This window comes from Nanorana parkeri, unplaced genomic scaffold (assembly GCF_000935625.1).
Source record: "Nanorana parkeri isolate BGI_ZX_2015 unplaced genomic scaffold, ASM93562v1 scaffold88, whole genome shotgun sequence".
Classification (NCBI taxonomy): domain Eukaryota; kingdom Metazoa; phylum Chordata; class Amphibia; order Anura; family Dicroglossidae; genus Nanorana; species Nanorana parkeri.
Genome location: NW_017306356.1, coordinates 1,116,813 through 1,139,738, shown reverse-complemented (window position 1 = coordinate 1,139,738; position 22,926 = coordinate 1,116,813). Strand labels below are relative to the sequence as shown.

The 22,926-nt window shown below is 38.6% G+C and overlaps 1 protein-coding gene across 1 annotated transcript in view; it reads left to right on the top strand.

Moving 5' to 3' along the window:
• The window catches only part of PAX5 (paired box 5), a 205,664-nt gene that overhangs the window by 105,467 nt on the left and 77,271 nt on the right, over positions 1–22,926 (top strand). The window contains exon 6 of the mRNA XM_018552425.1: positions 12,314–12,489. Coding sequence (XP_018407927.1) covers positions 12,314–12,489 — 176 coding nt within the window. The remainder of the gene's footprint in view (positions 1–12,313; positions 12,490–22,926) is intronic.

The following is a 22,926-nucleotide window of genomic DNA, read 5'->3' as shown; positions in this document are numbered from 1 at the left end:
TCAATAGAGGTTGAAGATCATATATATATATCGTTGACCGTCTTATGGGGAATACAATCTAGTACAGTCTGCTCCTGGCTCCGGCTGCTTTCAATGGATAATAGAGAATGAACTGAAACTCTATCAGCGGCTTTGCAATGCTACAATATCGCCTCAAAATGAAAAGTATTTTTGGTTCTTTGATGATATATCTATATTTTTTGTCTTCCTTCATTTCTTCTTTCTTTGATCTGCAACAAATTGTACTGATCTCAGAGAAACAAAGTAATTTATTTTGAAAATATTTGTGTGATTGCAACAAACACATTAGTTTTGATATTGGAAGATGAAACCTTTTAACTGTTTCATTGTTCAATGTGTTTTTCTTTAGTAGGTGAGTGATGTCTGAAGAGATTTTTGAACAAAAATGCACAAACAATTGCAATGATTTCCAATTTTCTACAAACAGGGCCGCTGATAGTGGGGTACAAGCAGTACTCCCATACTGGGCCCGGGCCTCCCTGATCATCCAATGGGGCCTGGTATGGGAGTACTGCCATAACACGCCCCATTGTTGGCCCTGTTTGTAGACAACTGCAAATACTTTTTCTGTATGCTCCGCTGTACATTCCCTTTTTCACACGACCTCATTCCCAATGCCATGCTGTACGTTCCTTATTCCATATCACCTCATTCTGTACACTGTGCTGTACATTTCTTTTGCACACCACCTCATTTTGTATGCTGAGCTGTACTTTCTCTATTTCTTATTGCTCCATTATGTACTCTTCCTATTCCATACCACCCGGTTCTCTAATTGTTGGGTTGTATTGTACATTTTCCCCACTATTCCATTCTGTACATGCTGGGCTGTACTTTACCTATTCCACATCCCCACATTCTGTACATGCTGGACTATACTTTACCTATTCTATGCACACCACCCCATTGTGTACATGCTGGGTTTTACTTTACCTAATCCACATCACCTCATTGTGTACAGCAGAGTTTTTCTTTACCTAATCCACATTACATCTATGCAGTACACTCTGGACTGTACTTCACCTATTTCATACCACCCCATTCTGTACACATTTGGTTGTACTTTGCCTATTCACGCCATCCCATTCTGTACATGCCGGGCTCTAGTTTGCCTATTCCACACCACCCCATTGGGTACATATTTGGCTGTACTTTACCTATTTTAGACCATCCCATTCTGTACACACTGATCTGTGCTTCACTTATTCCACAACACACTATTCCCTATATGCTGAACTGTACTTGACATATTCCACACCACCCCATTCTATACACATTTAGCTCTACTTTACCTATCTGAGACCTATTTGAGTACCCCACATAGGACTTTACCTACTCCCCACTGCCCCATTTTGCATGCTGCACTGTATGTTTTTTTATATTCCAACTGATTGCTAATTGGTCTCTAACCATGTGTATATTTAAAAATGATCTTTTGTTCTGTAGTTTATGTGCACCTATAAGATTCTCAATATAAATTAAGCATATTTTGTGGGCAAAAGGAATGTGTGCAGTGCATATAGCAAGTACTGAAACCATTCCCCTTTAATCCACACCTGTCACAGCAACACCCACAGCTCAGTAAAGTTGTTTTTCTTGCTGTGCCCTAGGGCATTACATGAAGGGTCTTTGCATACATAAAAAAGCATGGTTCTTCCTACCTGTGTCCCTGATGTTTTTAGACATGTGCAGGGCAGTTCATGTTAACTTCAAGCTGCAATTTACACTATTGCATTGCAGTTACATTAAACATTAACATACAGCTCTCTGTGTGTTGCGTTGTGATGCCATTTATTTTAATTTACACGTATTTTAGCAGACCATAACACACAGATGTAAACACCTGTGCATTGGGGTTTGCGGCACTGAGAAAAAAAGGAGCTGGAATGTTAGTAAGTCAATTTGAATGGACTATCTCAATGCAGAGTATGTTAATGTGTGTGCGGTAAGGCACCACAACAATTAGGTAAATGGATGCACACATCTATGAGCATTAGCGGCACCAGGTCTAGAGCTCTTAAGTCAGGAAAAAAAATCTAGTAGGTTTATACAATGTCAGGTTGTGTGGACTTGGTGTTTTATTTTTGAGCTACAGAAATACAGTACATGCATGCAAAAGTTTACAAATAGGCTTTTATAATCTGAGTGCAAGTTTCTAATTTTAAAAGAAGGAGGTTAAGCTCTGAGAAAGGGTTTGGGCTGCATTTCATAGCATGTAGTGGACGGTATTTTGTATGAAATCCACTGGAGCAGGATTATATCTCAGAGAGGTTATAGGGCCTACAAATGTATGAACATTTATGGCTCAAAATGAACATCCAAAACAAAACTAAATACAGACATGTTGGAATATTGTTGAGGCCCAGAAGGGGATATTGTGATAGTTTTAGTTGTCAGCCATTTACAGCAGAATACAAGCAAATGTTGTACATACAGCTGTTCTTACTCAGTGGGATGAACAAAAACTTCCTCCAAACCTGATATAACTGCAAATTCAATAATTCCTTAACATTCAAAATTTGTGGGGACCAGTCAAGACTTTGCTGGTAATAGGCTTTTTGAATATATAAGTGCCCTGGTATCCAGTGCTCTTTGTTTTTAGCGCCCACATAGCTTTTTTGCCACTATTACACACAAAGTGCATTTACAATCCTTTTCAATGTTTTTGTTTAAGGTATACATGTAAAATAGTAGGTTGATCTAAATTATCTTACCAATGTGTTTTACTAAGCACTTGCTCACACCATGTCTATTGAGCTGTGTTTTTCTGCACACCACAGTGTTTCCTTTGTGCCCTGTTCACATCATACATGTGCAGTGGTGTGCAGAAAAATGCAGCTTAATAGACATGTATTGAAGAAGCCTTTTGTTCAACCCGGCCTTACAATGTGTGTTCTTGATTATTCATAAAATAATTATTCACACCTCGATCTTCCCATTGTGGTGTCTTAGGAGTATAGAAGGGTATTGGTCTAAAGGAGAAAGACGGAGTAGCTGAAAATGGCAAAAGGTTGCTGTTCCCTCCAGAGGCATTTTAAGAGTTGTGTACAGTTCGGCTAGCAAGAAACTCAACTTACCATATATTAAGATGATTTGACCTGAATGGGTCAGAGGTAGAGACTTATCCCCTTCCTTCTCTGATAGCAAAGACAGGAATGTCTAAACTATTAGATTAACAGAAAATATTAAAGCAATGCTAAGCTTAATAATAAGGAAGCCCAGCATGATTTGAAAGTACAGTGTCATGTATACAAGCTGTAATATTTTTTTTTGTATATCATTGATTAAAAATATAGAAAACCACTTATCAACATGTAGTCTTTAAACATGTTTATATAAAACAGACCAAAAGCTCTTACAGTTTCCCTTCGAGGCATACCTTATATAGCTTAGCATGGTTACTTTTCGTACTGCATATTTCTTATTTGGGAGAAAATGGAAAAATCTGACACATACACATAAACCATTGTATAATTATTACTGTGATGGAAGAAGATCTTACAACATCTCAGGACACAGTTAAAGCAAATTACTCCTATTAAATAGCACCTCATTCCAAAATACCCTTTTTGCTCTTAGCAATAATTCATTTCTTTTTTTAAGGTTCTAAGCGACATAGGTAGCATCCGTCTTAATTAGTTGGCACATTCCTGTGAAGTAAAGCAATTATCTGAGGCTCAAAGTAATATAGTTGGAGACTATTGGTATTAGAGTCTTTCAACATGTGAGGTGTCCTTAGGATGATTTAATGTTCATATGTATGTTGTAGTGAGTTAATAGTGTGTTAAATGCTGATTTAAACCTATAACCAGAGAAAGTCATTTCTTGGAATCATCACCAAAATACACAGTGAAACTATAAATAATAATAACACAAGTCCATTTCGGTATTTGGGTAATGAAAGCTTTCTGGCATTTAATGACGGCTTTTCATTTTAGTTCTAAAAATGTAATATAGCTGTATAAAAATATAACATAGCTTCTGCGTCTCTTTATAAAGACCTTACATTTCTTTGTTCAGTATACCTCTCGGTTGGTCAACTGACGACATTATGCTATTGAAATTTCTGAAGAATCTCTGACTAGCATTACCGATGTTTGAAATGTTATCTTATAAGTGTTAATTTATAAAATAGTCTACTTTTAAAGGAATACTCTACCCATATATAAAAAAAGTGATGTAAAGTACTGTTAATAATTACTAAATAAACTATTTTCGAATTTGAAGTGTATGAATGGCCAAAACATTTTTTCTTAAGTTAGCTATACACTGTACGTTCTGATTGTACAATCTCCATGCAATCTCGTTTAGATTGATCAACACTATGTAATATGAGGTCAAACCTAAACAACCCATTCAATTAGTATCAATTTAGTAGGGCCCTTGAGATATAAAAAAGATTCTATATTCAGATGTGTATGGTCAGCTTTATTTTTGATAGAGTAAGGAAATCTTGAAAGAGAAAGTGAAGGAAAACTTGTTAGGGGTTTTTGACCCTTCCCTACTCGTAGAAAAAGAGTTTTGCCTTTAGACATACTGTACTTTAAGGTTAATAAAACACAACAGTTCCATTTCAATGCACAGCTGAACTGGGCATTGGAAGCAGATGTTTTCCAGAAATAGTAATTATTTTTCTCCCCAATACCTCATCGACATTCGTCCAATAAGGTTGATCTGGACAAATGCTTTCAGACTGTCTCTCTTTTCCTTTTTCTTCTACTGCGTTGTGTGCAGACACAATCTGATCACCCTTAGACAAAGCATTTGGTCCTCAAGTGCAAAAATAAACTCTCAGCTTGGTGGAGCATACATGGTTATGACTATGGAGAGTGGCAGGTACTTCTGGCATAGGTTTATCTTGGGAGAACATTCTCCCAAGCAATTGGAGACATTTTCCCAACCTGAATGATCTTCATTTCCTCTGACAACTGATGACTACCAGTGTGTGTGGGCTCCCACAGAGATGAGACTGGGCATTTCCAGTGGTATTGAGTGACTGACATATCATGTGTATGAAAGGGTACTATTTACCTTGGATCTTTAGTGAGGTACTTGTTGAAAGTGCTCTAGGGATGCCATGGGGGCTATGTTTTGTATTACAACAGTGAGGGGGAATCATATATTTATATTAGGTAAGTCATTCTACTTCATACCCAATTCAAGAATGTGTACTGGCTGGATCTCTACAGAACAAAAGCAGATAATTGACTGTGATGAAGTTTTCTGAAACATGTGCAATTTATATACTGTAGCTTTCCTGAGGATTGATTTCATTGCAATTCCTAGATTGGAATTGTACTCCCCTTCCCTGTTTCTAATTAATTTCTGAATATTGATGTACAGTATTTGATTTCCTGTCGATTGGCTCTTTGGCCATTTGGTTTTGACTAGCTTAACTGTGTACAATTAAGTACTATGGTGGACAGTCTCCTGTCCTCCAAAGAACAGTTAATTTTTTTAATCTCAAACATTATATAAATGTATTTCCATATTGATCTTTCACCTCCTTAATTGCTGTACATTTGGGTTCTTTTTTAGATCAGATTAGCCCCCATGCACACTATTGTAGATCTTAATTGTACACAAAATCCTATGATGCATGTTCACAAAACACACAAAAAACGCGCATCAGACTTGTGGTGCCATTCATTGTAAATTACACCCCAAATGCGCCAAGCAAGACCAGTGCTTTTTGCATGCAAAAGCACTTGACAGATGCACAAAAAAATGGTTAAAAAATGCATAGAGTTTGAAGCTCAAAAAGGTACATAAGCTTCTTTGCCACAGTTCTTGTGTGCTGGACAGCTTATTGAAATGAAGCCCCCATTCACACTTGCGAAGCACAACAATGTGCTTTGCATTCCCAGTATGCATGTTTGCTAGGGTTGCCACCTTTTCTTCCAGCGAAACCCGAACACTCTAGCGACGCACGGACATTTTTTCGGGGGAGAATGAGTTCTGGTTTATTCATAAGTAAATAGCACAACCCATTCATATGTAAATATCACAGTTCAGACTATTTTCAGTGGGGGGCCAGTAGCCCCTATCTTAATCTTGGTTGCCCCTGTCTGCCTGACATCTTGTGCCCGGGTCTCAGCTGCCATGAAACCCGAACACAGCATTCAAAACCCGAACTGTCCAGGTGAATCCTGGACAGGTGGCAACCCTAATGTTTGCCATGTGGCATGCATAGAGCAGCAGCAAAGAAGTCACAGCAAAGGAGCTCATGCACCTTTCTGAGCTTTGCACGCTTGTTGCGCATCTTTGCATACGGAAAGTGTGTCTTGCTTGGTGTATTTTGGGTGCCAGTAGCAATAAATGGTGCTGCAAGCGTGACATGCGTTTCATGAATGTATGCAAAATTGCTGGATTTTGCACACATTCATGCGCTACACTAGTGTGAAGGAGGTCAAATGGGCTGCCCTATGTGAGACTTGCAACAAACATGCATAAATGTGGCATATGTTGTCTCGGTTCACAAATGTGAAGGGGAATTTAAGATCAGATTAAGTTTACACCTCTACACAGCAACCAATTTCAAATGCAGCCACAATATGCAACCATCAAAAATGCGTCACAAACTGTTTTTTTGTGACTAAAATGGCCTGGATGGGAAGGGGGTTTAACACCGCGGATGTCAACTGGTTAAGCTTGCCTATGTATTCTTGATGCCATTTTCATCAGAAATGCTCAACAGTGCCTAAGTGACCAGCAACCCTGAGATCTTAACTACTAACATTAACAATGTTACAATGCATTTAGAGGACAACCTAAAGCTGAATTCCTGGATAAGCAATTGTCCAAATATAAGCGTTATGCGCATTTCTACTTGAATCTTAGTGAGCTTTGTGTATTTCTTCCACATCTGTGCTGTAATCCAGTGTGAACATTTTCCTCTGTGCAGGAGCATTGTGTAATAAAGACTGGTCACCTCTGCTCTCTCTCCATGTGCAGGGTGACTGGACTTGTCTTTGCTCCCTCCTGGAGTTTTCTGCAGGCAGCCTGTAGTGGGTGGGGCCTGCTGGGTCCCACCCACAGCTCCGCTCTCTGCACTGGGTATGTACAGCACAGTGATGATGTCACTGCTACTTTTACAAGGTAAAAACTGCAATTACAAAGGCATTTGGTGCACACAAGATGGATTTGTATCCTTCGTGGCTATTGAGGAATGTTTTTGTGCCTGGAGTTAAGCTTTAATACCAGTGTAGAACACTTGAGGTTTGAAAGGGGCATATTGTTAAGGTTCAATATCTATAATGCTTGTAATTAGAAAATTTAGTCAAGCTGTGTTTAATACTTAATTTTTTTGTATTTATTTTGTAAGAATGGGAATATAATCACGTTTATCTTGATCATGATCTTTATACAGGGAATGTGCAATCAAGCAGATATAAATATTTTACAGGAGAAACAGATGCTACATAACTGCAGTGATACATTTTCACCATAGCTGCAGATCCAAGCACGTAGACCATAATACACAGAGGAAGGTCCTAATTGCAAATGTAATTCCACTAATTACAAATTATCATGTCCTGTTTTAGTTCTGTTTGGATTCACAAGTGGAATTTTGAATTTTCTTTCTAACCATTGGGTTCTAGATAGTGGAAATATATATATATGATTGTATACAATACATTTTTAGGTATAAATGGATGTTATCCAGAATGCTTGCAAATTGGCAATACTATATGGATGGTATTGTGATGTGAGGAAATTATCAGGTGGGCAACAGAACTTTTTCCTCCACATATGCACACATACAGTCACCGACATGTATGAATAACATATGTAATCATGTATGTGAACCTTGGTGCAGAGTTAAATGTGAGCTGGAGTGCTAGGGACCAGCATTCATCTTATCTGTTCCCCCCAATCCCTCATCATTTGATTTTAAATATGCTTGAGTACAACTCATTCTAGTATATGCCAGTGAAAAAAAATATAATTTAACTTCTTGAATGCGTCACTCTCTTTTTTAAAATTAAGCTTGGCTGTAAAAGGTTATTCCAAAAGCCTCAGCTCTATATGCTCCTTGGGTCTACATCTAAATACCAGCTAAGAAATGGACACAAAGGGGCTGATATATAAAATGTTCACCCAGTGTACAGCTGGGTGACTAAGGTTCACATAGCATAATTGTCATTAAATTGAGTCGAGAAGCATAGGAATTCCTTCTCATGGAGATAAGGACTGCACAGCTGTTGTACATGAGCCTCCTGTACAAGGGCCAGGTCTCACTGCCCTCTTTTGTGCCAGCCCTGGCTGAAAGCAATAGGAATTCTCACAACAATTTCCAACCAATTTTTTTTTACCTTCAGTTTTGCTCAGTTGTATAGGCACCACTCCTGTACTGAAGTTACTGTCTTTGACTTCAGTGCAAACTGTGAGCCTTGTACAGTGTGCATTAGAAACTGCAGCACATCAGACAGAGCCTGCTCATTTGCCCCAGCACCATAAAGCTCTTTCCTTCATAGCCTAGCTGTCCCTGTCCCTTCCTATCTCTTTGGAAATAATTCCTGTTGTACCTCTAGGATGGCAAATGAAGGAGGCATGAAAAACTTAACAAGTTCTCTATCCAAAAATAATTCAAAAATGACTCTAGATACGTTCTATGAAACAATAAATTAACTGGTAAATAACCAGTTATCAGTTATTGCACAGGAGGTAGTTCAGCTGTTAACAAATTATAGCAATGGCTAAAGAAATACATAAATGCAGGAATTACTGCACCACTTATAATATGTATAATCAGCATTTGAAAAACCTTTGTTTACTACACATAATAATCTGGACATGGACATGATAAAGGTGTCACAGGATCTGACTCTAAGGGGTCTATTCACTAAGCTGCCGTAGGCAGCCGAGGGAAAGGCCGACCTGAAGTGAAGTGAGCCGAACGCTGTTCGGCTATTCACTTCAGGCTGGTACGGCTGATTTCAGCCGTATATCGGCTGAAATCAGCCATTCATTTGGTGTCTTCCCTCAGAGGGACCGAGCAGAACAAAAAATAGTTAAAAAAGTAAAAAAAAAAAAAAATAGAAAATGATCGTGCGGAGCTAGCAATGACAGCCAGCTCCGCCCAATAGTTTTCTATTGGCCGGCGGTTCTGCTGCCGTAAAAAAAAAAGAAAAAAAATAACTCTCTAGGGCAGTCTCTAGTCTCCCGCTCTCTAGTCTCCCGCTCCAGCCGCCCAGGAGAGAAACACTGCTTTTTCTTTTTTTTTCTTTATTCTGGCACGGAGCCGTGTCAGAATAGAAAAAAATATATTTTTTGCCCATAGGATTGCATTGCTAGATTCATATTGGCTATTTCAATTTGCAATAGCCAATAGTAAACTAGCATTGTACCCGCTCTCTGCTGATGGACCTGATGGAGAACTGCAGCAGAGGGCGGGTACAATGCTAGTTTACTATTGGCTATTGCAAATTGAAATAGACAATAGGAATCTAGCAATGTATTCCTATGGGCAAACATTTATTTTTTATTTTTTCTATTCTGACACGGCTCCAAGCAGTGTTTCTCTCCTGGGCGGCCGGGAGCGGTAGACTCCCGGAGCGCCCGGGAGAGTTTGCTGTCTGGGGATCAGTGTCCCTGGTTAGCTGGTAACCAGGAACGCTGATCTCTCTGCAAGTGGCCGGAGCTGGCTGGCTCCGCCCAGCTGTCGGAAGCAGGCTGTCGGACGCTCAATGGCCGGCCGCTCGGCCAGCTTCGGCTTTCAGCGCGGCTCAGCCGAGGCATATGCCTTCGGCTCAACTGAGCCGCTCAGCTAAGTTCGGGAGCTGTACGGGCTATTGTGAATAGCCTGTACAGCAGCCCTTCGGTTCTACTAACCTTTGGCTGCTTCGTGAATAGACCCCTAAGGGTACTAAACAGCCGCACAATGCTTGTTATGGTTTTTTACTTCCCCCATGGCCAATGTTACTTGGCTGAGTTTTTTGTTTACTGCTTTTGTACCTGCTTAATTTATCATCTTACTTTGTTACCATCTTATCCTTCATCTAATAATTTCTTTCAAAAATGTTCTTTTTTTACATATTGTTTTATGTATCTCCTATAATTAGTTTTTCCTGTTCATTTTCTCATTCTTTTATCTTATCATTTATTACACATAAATATACATAGATTCACTGTACATTAGGGGTTCTCTTTATCCTACATTATATACTGTTTCTTGATAAGTCACTGTGGTTATATCTATTAATGCTTTGAACAACACTTAATATACAGTAATGATCATTGTTAGGTGTTGCCTTTTTAGTTTCTTTATATATTAATTTCTCATCTATGTGTATATTCTGGTCTATATTATATTTTATATACTGATAGATTATTAATGCACTATTTAGACCTGGGCCTATATCCAGCAAGGGCATTAATTTAATATATCTGGGTGGCCATCTGGGTGGCCATTTATATGGGGGTGTGTGTTTTTAAACAGTTTTAAAATTTAGTTTGGGGATTTGTTTTGTTTTGTTTTCATTTGTGAAATTGTGTTACTTATGGATACATTTTAGTGGCAATTTATTGCCTTTTTGTAAGTGCTTTACATTTTGGGAGATTGTTTTTTGGCTAATAGTACTTAAAGATATAGTCCACCCCACCTTTACACAATTTCTCGAAAAAGGTATATAAAAAATGGTAAAATACAAATAATTACAAATATAGCTGCTTGTTATTCTTGAGGGAATCCCCTAGCACAAAGAACGTGACAGAATTAAGAATGATCCCTTGTACTGTTCACAACAGGAGAAGTGAAACTGTCTAAAGTACATTCACATTTCATTTCTGTCATTCTAAAATGATGTAAAACCATAAAGATTGTGCATAAATACTTTGTCAAAATGTATCATATGATAAAGTAAGTGAATTTTCCATGGTGATGTAAATCCTGTGAACGCGTGGGTAGATATGTCACAGGGTACATGAGTTATACCAGCTCAGAAAATCTATGTTTGCTTCCCACGCACTCAGGGTATGGGGAAAATAAATAAAAAACTTTTCCCAAACCAGTGGGTTTTTAGAAAAGAACCAATGTAAACATACTGTAGATTACAGTAAATGCTTTTTTTTTTAGTTTGCGGCTCAGTTGCATTGAATTATTATTTTTTTTAACCAAATATGGTAGGGCTTCTCAGATTTTTTGTTTTAGGTTGTATAGCTATACACATTCTATCTTGGAAGTGGCATTGCTTTGATGTCTGTATGTAGGTGCCAGTGTATACACATATAGAACAGAAGTTCTAATGGTAAAAATGTCATAATGTATGAGCGCCCTTGTTAATGAAAAAGGAATAAAAAACAAACAAACAATGCAAGTGCGAATTGTTGTCAATAACAAAAAAACAGTTGACTGGTTACATATTCTAGCCTGATCTAGAAAAATAATAATTGGAACATCACCATGATCATGGAATCTACTTACCAAATGTTTGCTTTTGGAACTTTTCTTAAAAGGAATTGGTCCTGAAGACGTAAAGGCTTGGACATGCCGCAGTTTACTAAATAAATAAAGTAACATGTTTCCAATGAGTTTTGTCAATGTTCAGTTTAATGCCACAATGTATTACTAAATTTATTGTCGGGACAGACATTTGGAACAATTATGTGTAGCTCCTCTTGACACTCCTACCACGTTTTTGGTAGCTCTTGGTTAAGGTGAGTGATTAAATAGTAAGTGCCAAAATTATGAATTATCCACTTCTAATAATGTGGTACTGGAAGTATGGCTTTAACAAAGTAAAAGAGAGTCCTAGATTGCTTTAATCTGCTATACAAAACTGTAATATTTGTTCACATGTGACAGTTTTGCTGAAGGTTTTAGTCCACCAAAATATCATGCCAGTCATGGGTTGCATGGACTGAGTTATCCTTTGGGTTTTTAAATCTCTCAAGGACTCTAGGAAATCTTACAGTCATCCTGTTGCATTTTGCACAAATAACTTGAATCTAGTTATTTGTTACAATCTTGAAAATAGTTTGAATCTTATGTAATCGTAGTTGCTGATGTATAGGCTTCAGAACATATTCCCCAATATCTCACAAATTAAAACCCCAAATGAGAGGTGGTCTAACTTTGCAGCATGCAGCAAAACTTTAAAGACATAACTTACAGAGATAGAGATGCATTTGTACTATTGACTAAGAACACAATAGGTAATGTGTGTGTGAATAGTAAAAGAAGACTTTCATCCAGTGATGTTTCTAGTTCATGTACTATTGTTGTTTACAAAATAGTTGTTTGCCATATCTCCTAGTGTTGTCATTTCAAATAAGCATTCTTTGTTTGCAGGTGTTCCAGACTCACCTATACCAAATGGCCATTCGCTTCCGGGAAGGGATTTCCTTCGGAAGCAGATGAGAGGGGATCTCTTCACTCAGCAGCAACTAGATGTGTTGGATCGGGTGTTTGAGAGGCAACATTACACCGACATCTTCACAACTACAGAACCCATCAAACCAGAACAGGTATTACAACTATGCTGAACATTTTAGACTCAATTTTTACATATAATATCTAGTTTACCTGTAAGAAAGGAAATAACTTTCTTAGAACTGTTTCCCTCTAACCCTAAAGCTAACTTTCCCTGTAACCATAACCCAAACTTTATTCTTCCCTGATACCCTAACCTTCACATTAGTCCTCCCTGTTACCCTTTGAGAAAAAAATCTACATATTAGTTCACAACAGCACAACAATCATGACCTTTGAATAGTATATACGTTAGCAGTCTCTCCCACTCCCATTGATTACTGTTTTTGTATGTTTAAGAATTAGGTTCTATTAAAATCACTACTTGCTGAGTTTTCATTTATTCACTTTTATGTGTAACTTTGTGATTGGATATTTGTGTTGACACCCACACCCACCCCATAGCTGAATGTACAGTATACAAGTCTAACTTGCCATAATATACCTTGAAACAGATAAAGAGACTGACTGCATATTGTCCATCTGTTCCCTGCATTTGCATATCTAATGAGGCCCAGTCTTTATTGATATCCAAGACACCTTACACCAGGGGTGCCCATTGGGTAGATCATGATCTACCAGTAGCTCTCAACGCTGATGCTGGTAGATTACGAAGGGTGTGAATGGTGGCCTCTTTATTCCATTTTGGTATATTTATTTAGCTGTGCACACATGGTTACCTATTAGCCTGAGTCTGCTGAGCCAAGCTCCCTGACACCTTTCTGGTGGATACTGGTGGTTGAAGTGCTATGTATTACATCAAAGAATATTAGTTTACACAGCCTGTTGCACTACACTGTTTGCAAAATACAGCATGGTGAACCAGGAGAGAGAGAGCGGGGAGAGACAGACAGGAAAGAGAGAGAGGAGAGACAGACAGGGAGAGAGCAAGGAGAGACAGCCAAGAGAGCGAAGAGAGACAGCCAGGAGAGAAAATGAGGAATGACAGCCAGGAGAGAGAGGAGAGACAGCCAGGAGGATCAGCAAGGAGAGACAGCCAGGAGAAAGAGCAAAGAGAGACAGCCAGGAGATCGAGGAGAGACAGCCAGGAGAGAGAGAGAGAGAGAGATAGAGCGAGGAAGGTTTTTTTCGTTGGTAGATCTCATGTAGCTCGTCATTTGAAAAGTAGATCTCAACACTAACCCTCCCTGTAACCCTAACCCAAGCTCTAACTCCTTGTAAGCCTAAGCCTCCCCTGTCTCTCCCTATTGACCTAATCCTCACACTAACCCTCCCTGCAACTTAAGCCCTTAAAAAATTATTCTTGCAACTTTATCCCTCATACTAACCCTTTCTCATATTTACCTTACCTGTAATGCTAATCGATACTCTGTATAACCCTAACGCTCCTACTAATAGTCCATGTAACATTAATCTTAACACTATCCTTGCCTGAATAGCTAACATAACGCCTCCTTATATAACCTTTTGTTTGTATATGTACCTCTTCTTTACTGAATATTCACATTACTGCATTGAAAGACATCAGTGCCAAAATACTGGTGCTGGAATTTACCCATTTGTTCACAACCAGCCATCAGTATCATAACTCTAACCAGCTAACTGATAACAGGTCAAATATTGCTCCTCTGGTTTACAGCACTTCATGCTAAATACTTTTTGCATTGCTTTACTAATGGGAATGAATAACAGTTTTGTACATCATTTCTTTCTATGGGCGATAAGGGTACCAGCAGCTTTGTCTGCTTCAGCTGCCTTAAATGTAAATTTTTGGAGATACTTTTAAAAGGGAAAGAAATTGATATTTAGTTACTGATGTTAGGCACTTTGCCAAAATCTCAGGAAAAGTGTGCAGACATTTTAGATTGTTTCCTGACAGTCAGGGTCAATTTATTGTCTTGATACTATATTCTGAAGCGAGAACTTGAACAGAATGCACAACTAATCCCTAAACACTTTGAATTATGAGATCTCTGGGGTGTGCAGATTTCAGGTAAACATCTAACCCTGGCACAGCACTTTTTCATATCTGTGTAAAAATAAATAAATAAATATATATACATATATACACACACACACACACACACACACACACACACACACACACACACACACAAACAAACACATGTATGTATGAATGGATGAGATGTTTTAACCACCAGTTCTATGCATTTATTACATTTTAAAGTATGGGGCTTGAAATATTGGCAACTAATTGTAATTTAATTGAAATATTTTGTGCTTGCCATTCCGTTAAATATATTTTTTCTTTTTACATTCTATACAAATCAATACCATATATACAATGCAAAATATAATATAACTAAAGCAGTGGATAGTTAAAACCTACAAACTACATTTATCGTTTCACTATACTGATCTTTTACTGCCAAATGGGGTTAACGCAGTTTTCGCTAGCCCAGTGTGTTCAAGGTAACTTAAAAACAGACTACAGGTAAGAGAGGGGTGGGATTTTGAACTTCTTACATAGGAGATATTTGCAGCTATAAAAGTAAATTAGGACAGTTAGGGTATATCTGGGACAAATAAGATGCTACATTTGTGTCTTAAGTTCTGCTTTAAATATCCTTGAAAGCTATCTTGTTGATCCTTAGTATCACTATAGTATATTCTATTAATCCTGTATTTAGCACAATCATATTCTGTAGTTGCTTGCAGAAGGTTGATCTAGATCCTGTAAAAGAAGAGATGTCATTACTAGTATACTTTTTTGTTTTTCCTTTTATATTTTCACTTTTAATGATAAGCCTGCCTATATGAGCCCTCCCTCAGCTACTATGCTTGTGGTCTCTAGGGATGAGCTTCAGGTTTGGGTTGAACATGAATTCAACCTGAACCCAGCCTGTTTGCAGCAAACTGCAAATAAAATGACCTGCCCAAATGACCTGGCCAGCCAAAAGTCATTAATTTAGCAGCAGGATCATTAATGCCACTAAATGTCAGCTTGTTTTAAATTGTAAATAAGCCAGCAGGTATCCTGGGGGATGTGATTGACCAAATATGTTCATGACCATACTCAGTGAATGGCATCACTCAGCATCCCCAGTTGGTTTGTTTACACTCAATAGCAAACCTACATTTGCAATAAAGGACAGGATTTCCATGTTGTCAGACTGTCGCTCATAGTGATTAATGCTGGATCAACATTACTAGATGATGTGATTGATGTTGGATTTACATAGGGGAACATTGTTTTTAATTTTTGTTTAATAAATAACTTTTTCTACGGTGTCTGTATTTTCATTTAAGATTTTTTTTTTTGTAAATGAGCAACAAGGGGTACTATGTACCTCATACTTATTCTTATACTGCAGAGGATACTGGGTTCCTGGCCAGCGGCTAAATGTGAACAATGTAATGTAAAGGCCAGTGATCCTATATGGTCAATGACATCCCCCAGCATCTCTTGACCTGTATGTTTACATTCAGCAGCCAGCCGGGGACTGTCATTTACAACAATCTTAGCAATGGGGTAGCATTATCGTTGAGGTGGTCTACCTGTTGGTGGGTCATCAGGGGGTTGCTTATTGTGTGGGCGCTCTGCTTATTTATTAACTCAATACAGTTTTATCTTTTAGATTTAGTCAGAAAATTATTTTTTTTGTGCACGGATACTGATTTTGGTGTGTTTTAACAATTGAATTGTGTATTTTTATCGGTTTAATATTAATTTGAGAAACATTTGCGCAATTATCGCAGGGCCTACAAATTTAGCATCACCATCTTTTTATTCTACCGGGCCTGCGCTTTCAGAAAATATATGGTTTGGGGGGGTCTTTTACAAACGCTAGCAACGCAGCAGTTGAAAATCAAACCAATAGGAAAAAATTGCAGAAAATTCAAAAATGGCTTGGCCAGCTGATTTGAAAAATGTTCCGGAGGGCTTGGCAGCGAAAGGGTTAAACCCCATCCACTTGACCCCACATGACAGTGCTCAGGCTGTGTGTAAATGGGTAAAGAATTAAGGATAACTGCAGTATGTTGAAGGGCACATTTTACCTCTTCCTTTTTATTTCTGTGCTCTGAGACCTGTTGTCACAGTCACAGGCATTTGTACATTATACTTTCCACAATTAGCTGTCCAGAGTCATATATAATGGAGAGGATTGGTAGGGCTTTGCTAATTGTATGCTAGGGCTGTCTATTTGTAGCAGTTTGTGATCTGTTTATCCAGTAATTACTTGTGTACAATACAGAATAGAAATAACTTATAGCTTCTAGCAATAAAAAATATTGTCATTGATTTACTAAAGTAGCAGTTAATGTTACGAAAGTGAATGTTCATTTGGCTTAGTGAATTAAGTAAAGTTGTTTTCACTGTGAATACCCAATCATGTGTGGGGCAATTAAAAGAACAAAATGTATCCATGCATGTGATTTTTTAAGTTAACACAACTCCACATTATTCAACAAGTAAAAAGAACAAGCTCTGATAATGCAAGGAAAGGAAAGAAAGGGGGCTGAGGTTATATTTACGAGGTTGCTTGGTATCTCTAGATATATAAAAAGAGAAGTGTGTTTTAAGTGCAATAATCAAATTAATCAAAGGAAATCTCACCGCTCCAATTCCTTAGCCACCATCAGGACTCCCCAGGTGCTGGTCTAATAGGTGCGTCTCCACCTTAGAATGCAGCAGTATACGAACAGACCGCACTATCCAGAGAATTCCAATACTGCAGACTTTATTAAAATTCACAGCAAATCCAGTATATCAGTGAATAAAACCTCTCACATGTTTCACCCGAAGGCTTATTCATAGAGGTCATGAAGGCTATGAATAAGCCTTCTGGTGAAACATGTGAGAGGTTGTAGTTGGTTGGGGATGTGCAGAGCTGGCATTTGTTGCTTTATACACATTTATTCACTGATATACTGGATTTGCTGTGAATTTCAATAAAGTCTGCAGTATTGAAATTCTCTGGATAGTGCAGTCTGTTCGTATACTGCTGCAATCAAATTAATCACATCAAAATCAAAATAGTTAATATTGGGACCTAAAGGTCAATTAAATATATTTTGGGACTCTCTTGTAGAAGAAGTTTTGAAAAAGATAAAGGGGCTGATTTATAACTGGGCGAACGCTGTTGGCAGGGTATTGCCGCCACTAGATGGAGCAGGGGAGCACAAGAATGGCCAAAATTTCATTTAAAACTAATTACATTTGTTCAGTTTGGCAGTTTACTTTGAACTGCTTAGGTATTGCTGTTTTTTTTTTTATTTGAAAGAATCATCTTATTGTGCTTACATTGTTATTATTTCCTTTGCAAGAATTGTATTAAAGGAGAACTATGGGGTCAGTGTTTTTCCCCATAGTTCTCCTTGGGGTAACGGGAGGACACAAACTAGTGTCCTCCCGTTACCCTAAGCTCAGTATACCGCGAGCTACAGCTCGCGGTATACTGAGACGACGCACCTGGAGCGGATCCCGGCTTAGATGACGGGATCCGCTCAGCTGCGTGAGTGACAGCTGGCTCTGCCTATCTAGAGGCAGAGCCAGCTGTACCCGCCCCCTCCCCATCCGTTCCGCCAGTCAGCGCTGGCAGATCGGAGCGGGGAGAGGGGAATCCAGCCCCTCCCCCTGTCACGGCAGAGAGCCGTGACAGGATCGAGTGGTGATGGAACTCGGTATGTGTTCTCTCACCTCCCGATCTACTGAGCCGACCTGTGACAGTCTCATTGTCACAGGTCGGCTTAGAACTATGAGGTGAGTGGAAATCACTCATGTCATAGTTCTCCTTTAATGTTGGAGAAATTTATATACAAGTGTAATGACAATCAATGCATAGTGTTTATAGAGTAGAATAATGGGCTAGGCAATGGATAGAATATTCATACCTTGAATCAGGTGACCTCGAGGTGGCATTATTAGTGGGTTGTAGAAATAGAAGGAGCTTGGTAGAGACTGGCTGTCAAATTGGTATTCACTTATTCTTAGTGGACACTTTGGGGTTGATTTACCTGCGTTCACTTTGATTACTCAATCATGTTGGAGGCAGATTTAAAAAAATAGGATGTTTGCTAAAACATGATTAGTTAAGTGAACACTACCTAATTCTATTTACTAAGCTCAGTAAAAATTCACTTTTTAAAGTGAACATGAGAAATCTGAGGCATATAAAGGTGCTCTTGCCAATTCTCATTTTGTGCATTTACTAATTGAAATATTTTTCTATTTTCTCTAGTTTTTTTGGTGTATCCTGTTATTATTTTTTGCTCTGGTTATCACCATTTCTGTTATTTTAGCAGGTTCTGGTAAAATAGAATAGGTGTGATTTGCTAATACCCTGTATTCAAAGTTTTAACAACAGTTTGCTACATCATTTTTGCTGGATATAGGAAATGCAGGGGAAGCTTTGGATAATGATTGGCAGCCCTGTTATTAACTGTTCCACACCACAGCATGTTCTTTTTTTGCAGCTGTCTGTTAATGTAAAATGGAAGAATTAATGGTTAAATGTTTTCCATTTATTGCGACATCAATATATCTTGTTAAGCGGAACCATGAGATTAACAAGTTGATTTGTTCCTAGGAGAGATCACCGACATGGATTAAATTGATAAACTTACATGCAGCCTTGCATTTAAAATCCACTTTAAAATGATCCCTTATGATCTGTGTTGAAACAGTGTTGTAGTAGTCACTACGAGAGTTCTAACACAACATGTTTTGTTGGATTAAAGCATTTTAAGTTTGCCAAAGATAAATGTTATGAGTAAAAATCCAGCTAAACTGAATGAAAGAAAGATTCCAGAGACTGTGCAGCTAAACCTCTATGGTAAATATATTGTCTTCATAAAGTTTTTTTTTTTTAACCAATACTTTATGTGCCTTGGTGTGGTGCCCTAATTCTGAATATAACCTTAACACATAAAAGCTTTGGAATTGAACCTCAACACACCTTCTCAATGCACAACCAAGGCAATGCTATAATATGTGTTGCAGTGTGCTGCACTGCTGAAAATACGGCATGCAACATTTTTGGTGTGATTTGGTCCAGAAAGTAAGAGAAAATCTCTCTAAAAGGGACAAAGAAAACTTTAAAAATCAGGTAGAGGCTTAAACCATTTCCCTTTTTATCCAAAAAAGTAAACTTTAAATTTTATATCTTTATAGTTAAAGAAAGTTTACGGTCAACAATACCATAAAATATGATGTAAAAGATGACGGCAAAGAAGATTGGCAGTGAACTTTTTACTCATAAAATCTATTGATACTGTAATTGTATATGACAACTACAAGTATTATACTGTACATATTGCACTAGGCAGTGGTGTTCATTTGAAGGAGAACTATGAGTTGAGTGCTTTTCACTCACCTCATAGTTCTAGCCGACCTGTGACAATGAGACTGTCACAGGTCGGCTCAGTAGATCGGGAGGTGAGCGAACACATACCGGCGTTCGCACACCTCTCGATCCTGTTATGGCTCTCTGCCGTGACAGGGGAGGGGCTAGATTCCCCCCTACCCGCTCCGATCCACCAGAGCTGACTGGCGGAACGGACGGGGGAGGGGGCGGGTACAGCTGGCTCTGCCTCTAGATAGGTAGAGCCAGCTGTCAGTCACACAGCTGGGCGGATCCCAGCACAATTGTCGGGATCCGCTTCAGCTGCGGCGTCTCAGTATACCGCGAGCAGCAGCTCGCGGTATACTGCGGCGTCTCTGTATACCGCGAGCTACAGCTCGCGGTATACTGAGCCTAGGGTGACAGGAGGACGCTAGTTTGTGTCCTCCCGTTACCCTAGGGAGAACTATGGGGAAAAGCCTTAACCCCATAGTTGTCCTTTAAAGGCTGAAGGTTTTTATTTTCTCAATGATGTATTTAGCCAACATGTAATCATAATGTCATAGCTCTGGTTGGTTCTTGATTGTCAGTGGGAACCTAAAGTGTCAGTGATAACCAGGATTTCAAACCACAAGCCCAAACAAAGTGTTGGCTAGTGGCCCCCAAGGAGGACAATTTTTAAAATGTATTCCTAACACATTTACATATAGATTGTAGGCAGGAAGATTCGAAGTCTCAGCTTCAAGGAAGTCTGTACTAACTGAAAATGCATGATGCCTGCTGACCTAGTTGCCAGGCTGTAATGCTGATACAATGGCTTGAATCTTTTTTGAGGTGCAGATAAGGAGTTCTGACTTCTCTATGACTATGTCTAATCTGTATACTTGTCAGTGACTCAGAAAGTGGTTACACCATACAACCAGGCAATTGCAGACCCTATATTTCTCTCAGTGCATGCTTATTTTAAGAATAATTAGCCAAGTACACTAGTTTTAAACTCAAGGAACAACATTCCTCTTATACACCTCAATGCCATGTTAACTAAATGTCCATGGTTCCTGGCTTTCTTTTTTTTCTAAGTGGCCCTACATTTGAGTGGGCAGAAATGGAAAACAGTGGGCCAGATTTACTAGCGTGAAGTTAGGTGATGTAAAATGAATGGTGTTCACTCCAAATGCCCAATCATGGGAAAGAGAAGGTCTGTGTTTTTAAATTCTCTGTGTATGACTGGATGTTTGAAAGAGCACAGGTTCATCACACTTTATTTTAAACTTTGGTAAATAAAGTCTAATTGGGAAAATTAATAAAAAGTGTCGGATACAAGTTCTATCTTAATTGGTGCAGCTGCCCATAGCAAGCAATCAGCTTCTATCTTTAGTTTTCTTCCACACAGCATGGAAAATGAATATTTAAAAGCTGGGACAGGACTTAGGTTAAAACTAACAGGGTTATTCACAAAAGGGTGAAGAGTTTGGAAAAGGCAGAAGAAATGAACAATCTAGGACAACATAGCTGGACTGGAAAGTAAGCTGAATTGGATAATTTTTCCAAATCAGCTATCTTGTCCTATATTGTTCACGTCTCCTGCCTTCTCCAAACTCTTCACCCTTTTGTGAAAAACCCTGTAAGTTGAGACAAAGTATACTGTCTCACTTTACTTTTTGCCTATATTGGGGCAAAAAGTAAAGTGAAGCAATATAGACATGGCAGCGTTCATGACAGCTCTAGCTTCAAAGTAGTGGGAAAGTTTGAGTTTGGTACCAGTTGGTAAAACAAGTCACAAAACAAAAACCTGGCATGTGCCAAAACCAGGTGATTTGTCAACTGTTTTCATCAGATCTCTTTTTCTGTAGTAATTTTGCCAGGATAAAAGCTGTAATACCTAAGGGTGTCCATATACTGTGCGAATTTCGCACAGTGTGTGCCGCTATCGGCACACTTTCGGCTGGCATCCCTCGATCAGCTGATTGAAGCAGCCATTAAACCTTTGTACGATCAGAGCCGGCAGCCAACGAGTATTCTGACAACAGCAAGCGGGCCGCTGTCAGCATGCAATGCAAACATCGGGATTTCTCGATTGACACACTCCTATGTTGGAGGAATCTGCTCTATTTTTTTCTTCAGCCCGTTGGTTGAACAAAAAAATTAAGAGCGGTGTATGACCAGCTTCCTCTGCCTAAGAGAACCAGTCATGATTTCTCTTCCACAGAAATCTGAATATTCAATATTTGATTAGTAACATTGTACAGTCTTGCTAATGAAAGATTTATATTTCTACTTATTTAGTTTTATTGATTTGTCTTAGCCTGGATGGGGGTCAAAGGTCATTTGAAATCTGACAGCTGCTGTCTGTCAATTGCGTGCACATTTAGAAGGTGAGATGGGTGTGCGGTCAGGAATTTAACAGGGCCACCAGAATCAGCCTTTTAACCTTCCAAGGCTGGAATTCCTAAATGCAAATCAGGATAGGGCAGAGCTTCAATAGGTCTCAAATACTCAAAGTCCGTATAACCATTTTTTTTAATATGAAAAGGACTAAAGACAGCATTTTGTCTGCTATTAAATAATAGATGCAGTTTAAATCTTCTAAAATCCAAGCCAAAACTGTTATTTAAGGCATTGACCCGATAAGTTATTATTTTTATAAAACATTTTTTGTTAGTTTTAAGCAAGTTTAAGCAAGATTTATCAAGGATTAACTTTTTGCAGACTTTTTGTCTTGATCTTGTTTTTATCTTTAAGTACATTTTCACACTGTTGTTTTGTTAACACCAATCTAGGGGCAGTTTTTTTTCATGCCAAGAAGATCGTTGCAGTCAGCAGAACACTAATTGCATTCTTAGATGCATGACAAAGTGACTAGAATGCTTTTGGAATTACCTACTGACAAGGAACATCACACACCAATATCTCACATATGTCCATAAGAGTGCTAATTGTAAATGCAGAAACACACAGCAACCAATCAGAGGTTATCTTGTACTGGTCTGATTTCAGTAGAGTGAAATCTGGTTGAATCTGGTATGCATGTAAGAATTATCATTGTTTATGGAAAAGGTCCTAGTCTCATTTAGGTCAGACAGAGGCATTTTTTGAGCTGCTGATGTCCATTTGCACTTTAGAACAGGCTGTAGACAGTTTATTTAGTTGCCTATTAGTTTAATGCTA